General features: G+C 32.2%; 3 protein-coding genes across 3 annotated transcripts; all 3 read right to left on the bottom strand.

Annotated features, from left to right (window-relative positions):
- Positions 2,019-4,042, bottom strand: LOC104727204 (homeobox-leucine zipper protein ATHB-5-like). Its single transcript, XM_010446238.2, has 3 exons — positions 3,548-4,042; positions 2,777-3,189; positions 2,019-2,692 (listed from the first exon to the last, which is right to left on the bottom strand). Exons 1-3 carry the CDS (start codon positions 3,612-3,614, stop codon positions 2,240-2,242), a joined length of 933 nt encoding a protein of 310 aa, XP_010444540.1. The 5' UTR covers positions 3,615-4,042; the 3' UTR covers positions 2,019-2,239.
- Positions 7,352-10,942, bottom strand: LOC104727203 (transcription factor bHLH99-like). Its single transcript, XM_010446236.2, has 4 exons — positions 10,904-10,942; positions 8,427-8,801; positions 7,738-8,106; positions 7,352-7,571 (listed from the first exon to the last, which is right to left on the bottom strand). The coding sequence occupies exons 1-4, from the start codon at positions 10,940-10,942 to the stop codon at positions 7,482-7,484; spliced, it is 873 nt and encodes a 290-aa protein (XP_010444538.2). The 3' UTR covers positions 7,352-7,481.
- Positions 12,846-13,911, bottom strand: LOC104727202 (protein MIZU-KUSSEI 1-like). Its single transcript, XM_010446235.1, has one exon. The coding sequence runs from the start codon at positions 13,875-13,877 to the stop codon at positions 13,116-13,118; it is 762 nt and encodes a 253-aa protein (XP_010444537.1). The 5' UTR covers positions 13,878-13,911; the 3' UTR covers positions 12,846-13,115.

Genomic DNA, 13,989 nt, shown 5'->3' with positions numbered 1-13,989 from the left:
GCTAGAAACAAACGCGGATATTTAGGGAGATCAAATTATGTGGCTCGGCTTTTCATGTTTTCATCTCCATGTCCTTATGCTGTGAATATATTTTCAAAATAAAATATTTGAACGTTATCTTTTTCCTTTCTCTATGATTCGAACGTTGAACGTTTCACGTTTGTCATTATTTCCACAAACAAGGTGTGATCAGCGTTATGAAATTTTTCCTAATTACAAAGCAGTAAATCAAAACTTATTCTATATCAAAACAAAATTCAAAACTTATAATAGCCAAATAATAATCGACTAACCTAAAGATTCTCAAAAAAACTCTACAAATTCAGTAATGAACCATTGACAGTAAAAACACAGAAAGACGTCAGTAATGAACCAATAAGTTTGGACCGATTAAAAAGTATTGTCGATCATAATTCAGAAATAGGCTACGAATGGAGATAGTGTATCAGGCGTAGCAGATCTAGCATATCTAGCGGATCAAGCGGAAAAAGTGGATTTAGCGGATCTAGTGAAACAAGTGTGGATCTAGTGGATCAAGCGGTTTAAAATTTATGTTTGAATGGTAAAAGTGGTTCAAAGTACTGTACAAATTTAAAATAATATATTTCAATTTTAAAATTAGTATTTAATTTTTCATAAGTAGATTCTAATTAATATTGTATTATATGAATATTAATTATTTTTACATACTAAATTTGAGTTTTTTTTATAATTTTGTATTACATTAGTGTGTAGACATGAATCATAAATCTTATATAATTGTGTATATATATAATATATGTCGATGGTATAAACATTTATAATATTATACATATACAATTATAAACCTTAGTCAAAAACATAAAAATATTATACATATACAATTATAACTTTTCCTCACTAAAAGTTTACAAACCTTATTTGCTGTTAAATTTTTATTCATAATATTGTTTTATTAACATACTTAGGTCTCTATTTTATAAAAGAAAAACATAATTACAAACCTGTTAAATCTCTATGTTATAAAATAAAAACATAATTAGAAAACATGATATATATAATAAAAAAATTTACTAGCATTTCTTTCACATAAGTAAAAAAAATAACTACAACAGCATTACTATAGATTATTATAAAAATTTAAATTTACGTTTACATATATAGAGATACTTTTCAAATATATATAAATTACAGGTTATGAGCCATGTATAAAAGTTTTTAATTCTATTGATTTCCTTATTAATTAAATTGATTTCCTTATTAATTAACAACTAAAAACATCCTAACATTATGATTAATTAAAATTATAACTAATTTAGTCAAAAGCATAAAGGTAGGAAACTTTTCATTTACTAAAATAAAACTACATCAATGTTAAAAGTGGTTCATTCACTTGAAACACCTTCATATCTATATAAAAGTGGTTCATTCACTTTTTTTACTAAAAGACAAGAATTTCTTATTTACATGTGTTCCCTTCACTTTTTTTTTTCATTTACACCAGGAAGGAAGAACCACTCATTTTCCTACTCCCAATTCAAAGCCATACTATAATATTTTGGGGTTAACAGGAAATAATTGGTTGATTTATCTTATCAAATCGACATCTCAAATAGTCAAATTTAGAGCAGTCTTAATCTCGAAAGAATCAGTTCTTATTAGCAATCGTATCATCTCGACTTTTGAAAGAAATCAATGACAGAAAAAAAAAATGATGTAACATTTTTCAAAAGTCAAGACACATTTCTGTTTCTGTAATAAGACTTTCACATAACATCAAGGTAAGAAAAATGTCAGGTAAACTACAGAGTTTAGAATCTTTTGAGTAGTGCGTAGTCGTGATCATGAACAGACAACGAGGGAAAAAAAAAAAAGTCGTTACTATAGTGTGCTCATAATCGGAATTTAAAGATTTTCTGATTTATCATCACATTCATAGATTCACCCCGTAAGTAATTATTCAAAAACAATAGTATAAATAAACGAAAAAAATTATTTCGTCACATTTTATTTTTATTCATTCCCGATAATTTCAGACATTTTTTTTTTTGTCATGTCTCTTCAACATCGAAAAGATTACGGCCGCACGTGCATGAAACCGCACGTGATCTCTCGGTTTTTTACCATCTCGCGTCATGTCCCCACTTTCACAACTAAGAAGACCCCAACATTTTGGGTAATTCATTTTCCGACCTTCAGAAATATTTATACATAGCCCCCTCCATTTTCCTATGTTTTTCAATTTCTACCCCCACATATTTTACGAATTCCACTGATCGGAGCAATACCATTGTTCATTGTCCGCAAACAACTTGCAAGCTTCCTCTCCACTGAACAGATCTTCATGCTCTTCCATCTTTAAGAACTGGCTGAAACAACCCATCATCGTTGCCGCCACTGCACCCGCCGCTTCAACGGTCGTGGGACTATACTCTTCGTTCAACACCGCGCTCGAGTCGTCACTGCTATCGGCAGGATCTTCGCTGAAGCTTTCGGTCCGTGGAAAAATGGTAAACATTTCGTACGCGAGCTCCGACGTCGGAGCTGGAGCTTCCGTAGGAATATGCGGTGGCGGAGGACGGTGGTTTAGCTCTAAGACTTCATTATTAGCCATCACCACCGTCGTCTGATTTGCATCCGCCGCTTTGACAACCCCGTTCTCTTCTACACCATTGACCCCATCCACCTTAAGTTTTGCTCTGAGCTCTTTAATCTGCAGAGTTGGATCATCTCTAAGTTTAGCTAAGCTTATCATCAAACTCTCTTAACATATACACTAAATAAAATATGCTTATACCTGTCCAAGGAGAGAATCGTTATCGCGTTGAAGCGAGTCGCGGCTGCGTTTGAGTGCATCAAAGTTTGACTTAAGAACGCCGTAATCACGTTCAAGCTGCTTTGTCTTCCACCGAGCACGGCGGTTCTGAAACCAGATCGCGACTTGTCGCGGCTGCAACCCAAGTTCTTGAGCCAGCTTCACTTTCCTCTCCGGCTCTAGCTTGTTATCAATCTCAAAATTCTTCTCTAACGCTTTCACTTGCTCTACACTCAACCTCCGTTTTTTCTCCGCGGCAGTGGAAGACGCGTGTCCAACGCCTCCCATGTCGTCTAGACTCCCGTCGTCGTCTAAAGCGTCGAACATCTGAGAGTAGTCTCCGGCGCCGGAATAGAGAAAGCCCGTGTTTGTTGGTCTTGGACTTATTTGTTTGTCTGATAAAATCATTAAATCACGGTACTACATTAAAAACAATACAGAACAGTAGTTTTTATATACTTAAACCAATCCCATGAACGGATAATTTCAATCAAATAATGGAATATTTATGATGTCATGAGTAAAATCACAAAACGTTTGTCAGGATAACGTCTCGATAGTATGAATTGTCAGAAAAATAAATTAAAACACATCTTTACTTAAAATTATTAAATTAAATAAAACACAATTATAATAAAAATTCAGTCTTATAGTTAATTGTACGTTTCAAGTTAGTATTAAGCTAATGAACATCAAAGATATAACAATTGCAGTTTCAGAATTGTATAATAAGAATCTTTTTTGTTTGTTTACCTGTTGTAGAATGGCGAATTGGTAAGAAACCGGCCAAAGAATCGGAGCTTCCACGTGATCTCTTCATCTTGTTTGGTTGGGAACTATTGAGATCGTAAAATTGCTGAAGAAAAAAGGAAACAAAAAGTTTGTACTGAAATGGCCTAGATCGATCGTTATTGATAAAGATATATCTATCTATACGACCAATACATGAAGAAACGGTCCTCTCTCTTCTCTCATTTGCTTCTTCTCCAAAGAAGAAGAATCTTTGCTCTGTGTGTACACTATATATTCATTCCAAGATGGAAACAGAGAATTCACTAATAATAATACCCAGAAATATTCATCTACTAATGCCCACCAAGAGAATACAGACTTTTAATTCCTCGGGAGAGATTTCAAAGTTCTTTATGATTTTTGTTTTTTGTGTTTCCCGAGAAATCCAAATTTGTAAGAGAGAGGGGGAGAGAGAGAGAGATGGCTTCTCACTCCATCTCCGGGTTTTAAATAAGACGACAGGTTAACCCTAGGGGGAGTGTTGGAGATATCTTTCATCTTTGAGTTATTTCAAGAATTTCGGGCGATTTTTTAATTTACGAAAAATTATATATATAATTAAATGCAAAAAACAACTTATGAGGGAGTCTGATCCAGGATCTAAATGATGCCATATTCCCCATAGGTTTCAGCTCGGCTACTTTGGAGCCGGTTAAGATTCATTCATTAAATTAAATTAATCGTAATCACTAGTTTAATTTCTAATTAATTTTAAGTATGTTTCCTCTGTTTCTATTACTAGTGTTTTTGATTATTTTCTCTTTTAGAGTTCAATTAATTTGATGTAGTAACTATTTGTTGTTGATTAAATTGTTTTATATTTTATATTAAAAGATATTTCAATATATATATATGACTAATAGAACAAATGTGGACTCCCAAAATATGGCTTTCTGTACTTCGTTCTCTCACTTGTAGTTCTTGTTTGTTGGTGATTTAACTGAAGAAAGAGTAATTACAACCCAATGATAAAGCGTTGATGAGTTGTTGACACACCAAAAAAAAAAAGGACAAAAAGGGTTGAGTCCGAAAATAGGAATTTGCAAATGCAAAACTTCACAAATTCACTATACGTATATATTTTCTTTTTTTGTCAACAATTCACTACACGTATTTTACATGTTATTTTTTTCTTTTTTTTTTAAAAAAAAGAGGTCATTTCTTACACTGATTCTAATTTGTTAATTAGAAGTTAGTGCTTATGATTAATTACACATCTATATAAAAATATATTATTATATAAAATAACGTCACATGTGCCAAAAAAAGATGATAATAGTATGTTATTTACCAAATTCACTGTGAACAAACCGTCTATAGATCAAGGTATATATGGTCGAAATGGACTCTCTACAGTAGAGTTGATATTTTCCAATTAAAATGTCATAATCAATCGTAGTATTAATACACTGGACCAACCATTCAATTTTAATACAATTAATATAGACATGGGTCATGGGTGTTATATATATCGAAGATACACGCAAAGCAATACTATATAAAAAAAAGTTGAATAGAAGTCGGTCCAGTAGTTGGCCATGCAAATTGATTTTGCTTTAACATAAAAGATTTTAAAATGTGGGTCAACATTTTTTTTCTTCCCCAAACGCTAATTACTTACATTTATAGTGGCATTCATATTCGTAAATTTTATCTATTTCTGTTGTCATTTATTTAGATGACATATTAACTCGAGTTACAAGTTACAACCCGACTGTCGGTATTGAAATATCACGATAGACATTTTCCAAACTTTGAAGCACATTTTTCATATGATATTAACGATTTTATAAAATAACGTAAAAATAGCAAATTTCAAAATGACATGTTTTGTAGTCTAGTGGTTGTAATATGTGAAACTTTTATGATTTAAAAATTTACGTGTGTTAATAATTTTGTGTTAAAAAGCGTATGTGTGTTTTATAAGTTGTTACCGTTTTTTTTTTTTTTTTTTTTTGATCAAACATAAGTTGTTACCGTTTAAATAACGACTTCACACACATATATTGATCGACATGTATATTAAAAATTGATACACATGTATTGGTCCAATGTTTTTTCTTTAAGAAGTATTTACATCATTTGCACACCAAAAAAAGAAGAAGAAAAAGACGTATTTACATCTTTAATTGGTTAATGATCATATTCATGATAAAAGTCGCATCATATTTAACCCAAGCGGGATGTAAAGTAAAATTATGTAATGATATACTTTTGTTTCCTCGTCACATTTGCTGACATGTAAACATTTTTAGTTTATATTTTTAGTTGTGTAAACATTTTGCACAAAAAAAAAAAGTAAACATTTTTAGTTAATAGTTGTACACAGACATGTATGTATTGTAGTGTTAATATAATAATATATGGGAGAAAAGTATGTGGTGTACAAAGGATATTCACAAACTACAAAATACTTTTAAATCCAGTAATGGGAAAGGCGACAGAGCTTTGATGAGATAGCTGTTTGTCTCTGTAACGATCTTTGCCCATTTACTACAAAACAAAACGTATTATTTTTGTCCGGCCATAGTATTTTAGTAAATTTATATTTAGAATATATACAAAACAAAACAAAATCCTTTAACAATAACTTTTGTAATGAAGATCATAATAACTTCGGCTTTTATGAATTAAAAATTTCCGTATAACCTAGATCTCTAAATTCAATAATTTGTAATACAACAAACATTTAATTCATCATTGATAACAAATTTTAATACAATTATGTATATGTATATAGCAAAGTAGGTTTTACTTAAGCAAGTGTTTCAGAACCTAACAATACAATTTTATTACAAAAGAAAATTAGTTTAAGAAAAAAAAAATAGTTTAAGAAATGAACGTAGATTTTTTGTTTTGACATATAATTAACAAACGAAAAAAGCATAAAAGCAAGGTGGAAAATAAAGAAAAAGGTTCTTGGAGTTGAGACTTTATGTTAATATTCATATATTAGTAAAAGTTTAGCCATTTATATAGTGACATACTGACATGATGATTTCGTACGTATCCATCTAAAATCTTAAAATTGAAAAGCCTAAAGTAAAAGAGGTTTGGTGTTTCATTTTTAAAATATAATCTTTTAATAATAGGGAGTTTGGTCGATGAGCTGGTTATATATCCTATGAAAGCAACTAATTCCACTAGATTCTTGATGTTTTTTCTCTTCTAGAAACATTGATCACGACATGAAATTGATCAATCACAAAAATTTCAAAATCGCATCATTTATATTAGCCATCGAAATAATATTAAAACGTTAGATTTGACATTGGAGAAGATCTGTAAATCATTGGGCTTTTTGGGTTCTATTTTAGTATTTTTGCTTTCCTTCAGATGTTTCGGCCACCGGTACAAGTGTTTCCTCGTAGAAAGAAGCTCCGGTTTTCCCAAACTGAATCTCATCCGCGTCTGGTTAAGCTGGAAGGCCCAATACGTTACAATACAAGGCCCACGTGTGAACCGTATACGTAAAACTTCGTTCTTGCATAATACTCCCTTCGATTCAAAATATAAAATGTTTTAAAGAAATTTTTTGTTTTATAATATAAAATATTTTCAAGTTTCTATATAACTTTAAATTAGTTTAATATTTTATATTATGCAGTATTGTTTCTGATTAGTTGAACTTGTTAAAAATAAAAACTTCTTAATCTGCGTGCTTTATTAAAAACATCCTATATTTTAAAACGGAGGGAGTATAAAATCAAACCGGTTTTCCCAGTCTGTAGTATATTTATATATGTACTTTTAAGAAGAGTCTACTAGTATAACTTTATTTAGATTTGTATGAAATTTTTAAAAGATGAAATTTAAAGCCTATACACACTTGTTGACTTATGGCCATGGGTACTGATTATATTACAAGAGATTATTTTATAATTGTGATAAAATTTCAACTTTCCTTGTGAATTCTTCTAACGACTTCATGCACCGCATTTGCGACATCATTAATTGAAGGAGTCAATTGACAATTCGCCTCTACCTAATCCAGATAAACCAATTATTTAAGGATATAAAAAAGTCGATGCTTAAAAACAATAGGTCTAACAATACTGTATAAACGTTTATGTTAAACCGACAAATCCTGTTATCATTATTATCTAATATTTCCCACAAAAAAAAAATAGAAGAGAAGGAAAATTAATTACCTTGACGCCAATAGTGAAGAGAGACATTTCATTAGCAGTTATTAAGTTGAGATGTAGAGTACTTAAACCTAAAGAGTAAAACTCATTGATCAGCTTGAAGAGCAATCTTGGCTGTGTCTTTGTTAACACTTTAATGTTGGCATGTCTTTCTACCATTGTAACCTCCACGTCAGCAACTGTCTTGTGGCTAGAGGAGAAGGAGGAGGCAGTAGTGGCGGTGGAGTATTGAGGGAACATGAAGAAGTTGGAGAATTTGTTTGGTGATCGATTAGGTTTACGAGCTTTTAATTGTGCTTCGAGTGAATGAAGAAGTTGTTCTAGCTTCTTCAGATAGTTGATGGTCCCTTCTATGATTGATGCTTGGTCATTCTGTTAATAATATAAACGGAAAATCACAAATTATTTATTAGCTCGTATATATAGTTGTATTTGATATTAATGATCGCGGAAAACATATAATAATTGAACATTAAGAGCTGAATAAAGTTTTCGGGTGCATTTGATAGCCTTAATTCAAATTAAAATCTACTTATATAGTTCAATAGTTTATGAAATTGTATGCACCGGAATAATGTTTTAATCCTAGATCTTAAAACAAAATTACATGATAAATTAGTAAAATGAAAACGTGAAAAACGAAAGTAGTGTACTAATTAGCAGAGCTAAAAAGAAGATAGAAGGAAACTCACAGGTTGAGAATAAGAGAGAGGCATCATAGATTTGAGGACAGAGATAAAATGATTCATCTGTCTTCTCCGGTTACGTTCGACGGCAATGTGATTCATCCTTTGGTTCTCTACATCTTCTATCTTTTTATCACTTGTCGTTCTCCTTGTCCTCTTCCGCGATGGTACGTAGTCATGATCACTCGAACCACCTCGTGGTCTCAGAGAAGCTAACTTATGAGTTGAGTGAGATTGTTGTTGCTCTGTTACGGAGCAAGAGACTGTCGATGAATAAGAAGAGGAAGAAAGGGAATTTTGCTGTGACTTGGAAACGACGATGTTTTGTATGAAATCCAAGATATCGTAGCTTAAGGATGTTTCCATAAGTGAAAGCCAAAACTACACGAACGCAACCAAGAAAATTGAGAGGTTAATGGCTATGTATACACAAAAGTCATTTTTATGCTCATATTTATAAATTGGGTCCTGTTGGTTTTATTTATTTTATTAATCTTGGATAGATATACTAATCAAGTTTTTGCGACGTTTACTATATGTGAGAAATGAAGCCCTAGCTAGAAACCAACGTACACGAATTGAATAATTACTAATATTAGTACAGCTGGCGTCTCCTAATTGGGAAGTTTTGTGATCAGACTTAGCACAAAACGACCCTACGTACCATCGTGTAGTTAAATTAGTAATTAGAAACCTCAATTCATTGCTGATTTTGTGGTTCACAGTTGACATGTACACAATTAAAAAAAAACAGATATCGATCCAATTTAACTAATACTAAGATCAACTACGTTATTATACTTTTCACCAAATTTTACGCTTTTATATATCGTCATGAAATCTCTTATTTTACTTCTCAAATCTGCCACGTTTGACTAATAAGGGTAAACAAACATATATCAAATATATAAAGCCATTTCAAATCTGCAATTAATTTATAAAAGAAAAATACCTTAAAATAGCACTAAATCAAGTTTTATGAATAACTATAGCACACATTCTATAAATTTTCAAAAATAGCACTATTTAACATATTAAAATGTTTAAAATTAATTTTTAGAATTTGTTTTTTTTTTATGTTTGGGTTCTCAATTTCACATTTAGGGTATAGTTTTGATGGGTAGGGTTTAGTATTTTGAATTTAAGATTTAACTTTAAGAGATTAATTAGTGCTATTTTTGGAATTTTAGAGATGTTGTGCTAAGTTTGAAATAAAAACTTATTTTGGTGCTATTTTGAGAATCTTCCTTTATAAAATACATCACGAAGCCAACATATAAAATTATAATAGTTAGCTTGCTAAACAAAACCCTTTTTCATTAACAGTTAATAATATGTTTCCAATATAAAATATTAAAATTAAACCACCGTTGATGGCCGAAGCTCTAGCAACTTTGGCAACAATGAGAGTTGCAATTGAATCGGATTTCACCAACATCATCTTTGCTTCAGACTCGTTAAATCTTGTTAAAGCCCTCAACCGGGAGATCCAATCCAAGAAACTCCATGGGATTTTACATAATATCCTATCACTATCTTCTCAATTTCTCTCTGTTTCTTTCAATTTCTTGCCTAGGAATCTTAATCAACAAGCTGATGCTTTTGTAAAGGGGGCTTTATGTGTATTGAACCCTAATTAAGAAATAAAATATCGTATGTTTGACCAAAAAAAAAAACAAAGCCACTATTTTGATTCTTGTGTGTAATATTCCTCACTTGTTTCAAACATAAAAAGTGGACCTAAGTGTCGTCTGACTAACTTTACATTGTGAGGAGAAGGGAGTGGTGAAGAAAGAAAAAAACAAATACTCAAAACCGCATAGCGCGATTGAGAACAATATATTGGGACATAACAAAGAAGAATATTATCTTTCTTGATCGTTTGATAAAACCTTAATATTTTACTATCTAAATATAATGAGACAAATCATTTATATTTTTATGTGATTGCCAATCACAATGTCGTTTTATATGATGGGTACTTTTCATCTAACGAAGAATCGAAATTTGCTAGTTGTGAGTTGAAAATTCGTGATTTTTGGTTTGCTACTATTGGATCGTCGTTATCAATCTGACACTAATTGTACTGTTTTATATATGGTTGTGTCTATAATAAGGCAAGCTATGGTTACTACATTTGTCTACTTCCACATTCCCACTTATTGTGTATTTTTTTGACTAATAAATGCAACAATAAATAATAGCAAAGGTATCGACAATACGAAAAGTGATGCGTTTTGTATGGTAATTTTCCTGTGAACAAAGTGACTTATTATTAGAAACTTAATTTTCCAAATTTTTGTTGCACAATTAATAACACAATCGAATCTATATTTTCTCAATCAAATCTTTTTAGTTTACAGCTGTGGACAGTGTGCCATCGAGAGGCTAATTAAACATTCCTTTTTCGTCTTCACCATCGAGACATTAATTAAGGAAATCTATGCAAAAAATTGGAAAACGAATAGAAATCTTAGGCGCACCTCTTCACGCGACGCGTGTTCCCGTAGGCACCAAGACATCTATATAGTATTGACTATTGAGTTCACAATGTTTTCACCTTCCAGTTTCATAATTCTTCTTCTTCGTGTTCTCTCAGGAGGAAAAAAAACCCTAATTTCTTGCTGCTGAATCAAGGAAAAATCACGATGAAGCAAGCTTCGTCTTCTTCGTCTTGTAATTCAACAAGTTTAACAAACAGACTTAAGACCATCTTCAAGAAAGCAATTACGAGCTTTCAGTTCTCTGTGCGATTGAGGTTTGCATCATCTACTATGGACCAGACGGCAGATTGAAGACATGGCCTAAGGAGAAAGAGAAAGTGAAAGACATGGCTTTACCCTTGCATCGTCTTGTCTGAATCAGCTGAAACAAAGAGATGAAGAGTAGTGCTGAGTGTTTGCGACAAAAATCCTAAGGACTCTCAGTAGAATCTTTGCACAGTTTCTGAGCAATGGGATGATTAGGATGAAGATTGAGATGGCTTGATGATGTCAATATCACCGTGAAGGGAAGATTATTTCCATAGGCCATTCTCTTTAGGAATTAGGATATATACCAATCGACCCGATCCAACAACAAGAAGCCAACAAACAAAACAAGACGCAAGTTTCCGGTTATGATTTCCATTGGCAAATCATTAAACCTGGGTGAACATAACCGGGAATTTGATATGATTTTCTTGATTACAATTTTGTTCTGTTTTTTCGGTATGCCAGAAAGTCAATTGGTCAAAACTTCTTCTAATGGACCCATTAATAAAGAGCCTCCATGTACTTTAATTTCAAAGCCCATTTAGTTATATTGATAGACTATATAATAATAAACGTTCTTTTTTCTTTTTATTAAGTTATCCACACGCCTTATAAAAGCTAAACCAACAAAATTTATGAGATTGTGGGTTTTCTTATAAATCTTTATACCTCTGTTTCTGAGATTGTGGTTACTACTCTAGACCAAAAAAAAAAAAACAGAACATGGTGTGCTGTCAGATATTTCATCTTTTATGCTTTGTTCTTCCTGTTTACATTATTTGTATTACGATTCTTACGCTAGCTAGTAACCTGATCAAATAATTCTCAATTTTATGCATTTAGCTTAGATTTTCGTTTCTCTTAAAAATTTGAAAAAAAAAAATTGTGGATCTGTAAAAGTTAAATAATGAAAAGAAGTTTGTGATTTATTGTTTTTTTTTGTGTGGCTAAAAACAAAAGAACAACATTGGAAAGACAGAGGGAATCAACAACAGCTTGCCATTTTCTCTAAGCAAAAGTAATAAAGTCACGAATGAATAATGTTGTAATACTAATAAGTTATCTGGTTCTGTCTATTTATGTAAAATTATTATTATTTTAATCTAAAGTTGTTAGTGTTCTTGTAGTGATGGATTCGCCGCGTGGACTCTTATTATTCTACCATGATAACTCTCGACCCTCGTTGACCTCAACCCCACGTACGAGCTTTTCTTTATTTAGGAGATGGAAAAGAAAAAAAACTATTGATGGATCATGCCATCATGGATTGACCACAAAAATTTTGGAGTTAAGTTGGCGATCCCGTTTAATTGATGGGTTGGTCACCATTAACTATAAATTGTATTATTAATCAATTAAACAAAATTATATTATCAGTTGAATACATAGATAAAAATATATATATATATATGATGTATGATGTCATTATAAAAAGTAGCTATACAGTATTTTATAACTGAATTGTGGGTATTGTGGATATTATATATGTATTTTCGTTTGTAAAAGTATATATATAGTGCATGTTATAAATAACAGACGAATTAAGAAATTTAACTATACAATAATTCAGTTTTCGTTTAGTTGCCAACCAAAATTATTAACTTTATTCGCCAAATTATTGACAATAATAGAAAGCAAATGTAAAGATATATACATATAGAAGATTAAAAAACTTTGCACTATAAGAAACACATGAACACATGGTCACCACTACTATACAAAAGTTGAGATCATCAAAAGCTATGCTTATTACATTTTGCATCTAATTAAGCACAGCTTAAAAAACACTACGAGATAGATTTTTCGGTTCAGTTTGCCTAATAGAAAACTTGTAAAAAAGGAACAAAAAAAAAACCACCGATGAATCTCGAAATAATCCCAACGTATAGTATGCAAGTGCACTGATTGATGTCCGTATGCTAGAAAACAAAACGATCCAAGATCATTTTTTTGACGATCTAAAAAAGAAGATACTTAATTCTTGTCCAATAATCCCACGGGGGTCGACGAGATGAAAAGATTCAGAATCAAACGATCCAAACACTCGTTTGAAACTCGCTCTTAAGTACATCATATGATCACTTTTATCTCGGTTAATCTCTTCTCCGTTAACAACTCCGGCTCCTTCAGCCACCGGAGTAAGGACCTTCAACGCGGCTAGCAAGGCTTTTGAAGGCTCCCGTTTGATGGCGAATCCGACTTTCCGACCGTTGCAAAACATGTTCCATAAAGGTGTTGTAAGAAGTGAAGAAGAAGAAAAATCTTCATGTGAATCATACCCATCATTATTGTTTGATTCGAGAGCGATTCTTAGCACGCCTCCTCGCATTTCACGAGCTAAGACCTCGGTAGGGACGGTGAGCTCTAAGAGGACAATGATTGGGTTTAGGGTTTTGGAGTTTGTTGCTTGGATGCAGAAGTTTACTTTGCCACGGCGGAAACCAAATATTGTCCCGGTAAAAGTGGAGTTTGTGGCGGTTGAGGAAGCGGAAGAGGTTCTTGGTTTGATATGGCGGTGAGATGATTTGTCTTCTTGAATATCACTTGGATCTACGATTGTACAGTAACAAGATGGGAGGAGAAGTTGGACGATGGTGCGAAGGAGCCGCCATGAACGAACTTGTTGATGGCAGTCTACAGCTACCGTTGCGCTTGTGGTGGTTGAGGCGAGGCGGCGACGATGTGGGTTTGTGGTGAAAGACATGATTTCTTTTTTTGAGTTGTGGGAAAAGGATGATAATTTCATGTGCATGTGTGTGTTAGGGTTCAAGTGGCATTGATCTATTTATAGAGAAATGGTCATGAAAGAAAATAAT

This window comes from Camelina sativa, chromosome 11 (assembly GCF_000633955.1).
Source record: "Camelina sativa cultivar DH55 chromosome 11, Cs, whole genome shotgun sequence".
Lineage (NCBI taxonomy): Eukaryota > Viridiplantae > Streptophyta > Magnoliopsida > Brassicales > Brassicaceae > Camelina > Camelina sativa.
The sequence above is the reverse complement of the archived record's forward strand: the minus strand, read 5'-3'. Positions and strand labels throughout refer to the sequence as shown.

Excerpts from the sequence above, each read along its gene's own strand:
- LOC104727204 (XM_010446238.2), bottom strand. The coding sequence starts at position 3,614 with ATGAAGAGATCACGTGGAAGCTCCGATTCTTTGGCCGGTTTCTTACCA. Across the intron at positions 3,190-3,547 it reads AATTCGCCATTCTACAACAG|ACAAACAAATAAGTCCAAGA; the intron begins GTAAACAAACAA and ends TGATTTTATCAG. Across the intron at positions 2,693-2,776 it reads ACGATTCTCTCCTTGGACAG|ATTAAAGAGCTCAGAGCAAA; the intron begins GTATAAGCATAT and ends CCAACTCTGCAG.
- LOC104727203 (XM_010446236.2), bottom strand. The coding sequence starts at position 10,942 with ATGTCTTGGTGCCTACGGGAACACGCGTCGCGTGAAGAG. Across the intron at positions 8,802-10,903 it reads AACACGCGTCGCGTGAAGAG|TTTTGGCTTTCACTTATGGA; the intron begins GTGCGCCTAAGA and ends GCGTTCGTGTAG. Across the intron at positions 8,107-8,426 it reads CTCTCTCTTATTCTCAACCT|AATGACCAAGCATCAATCAT; the intron begins GTGAGTTTCCTT and ends TATTATTAACAG.
- LOC104727202 (XM_010446235.1), bottom strand. The coding sequence starts at position 13,877 with ATGTCTTTCACCACAAACCCACATCGTCGCCGCCTCGCCTCAACCACC.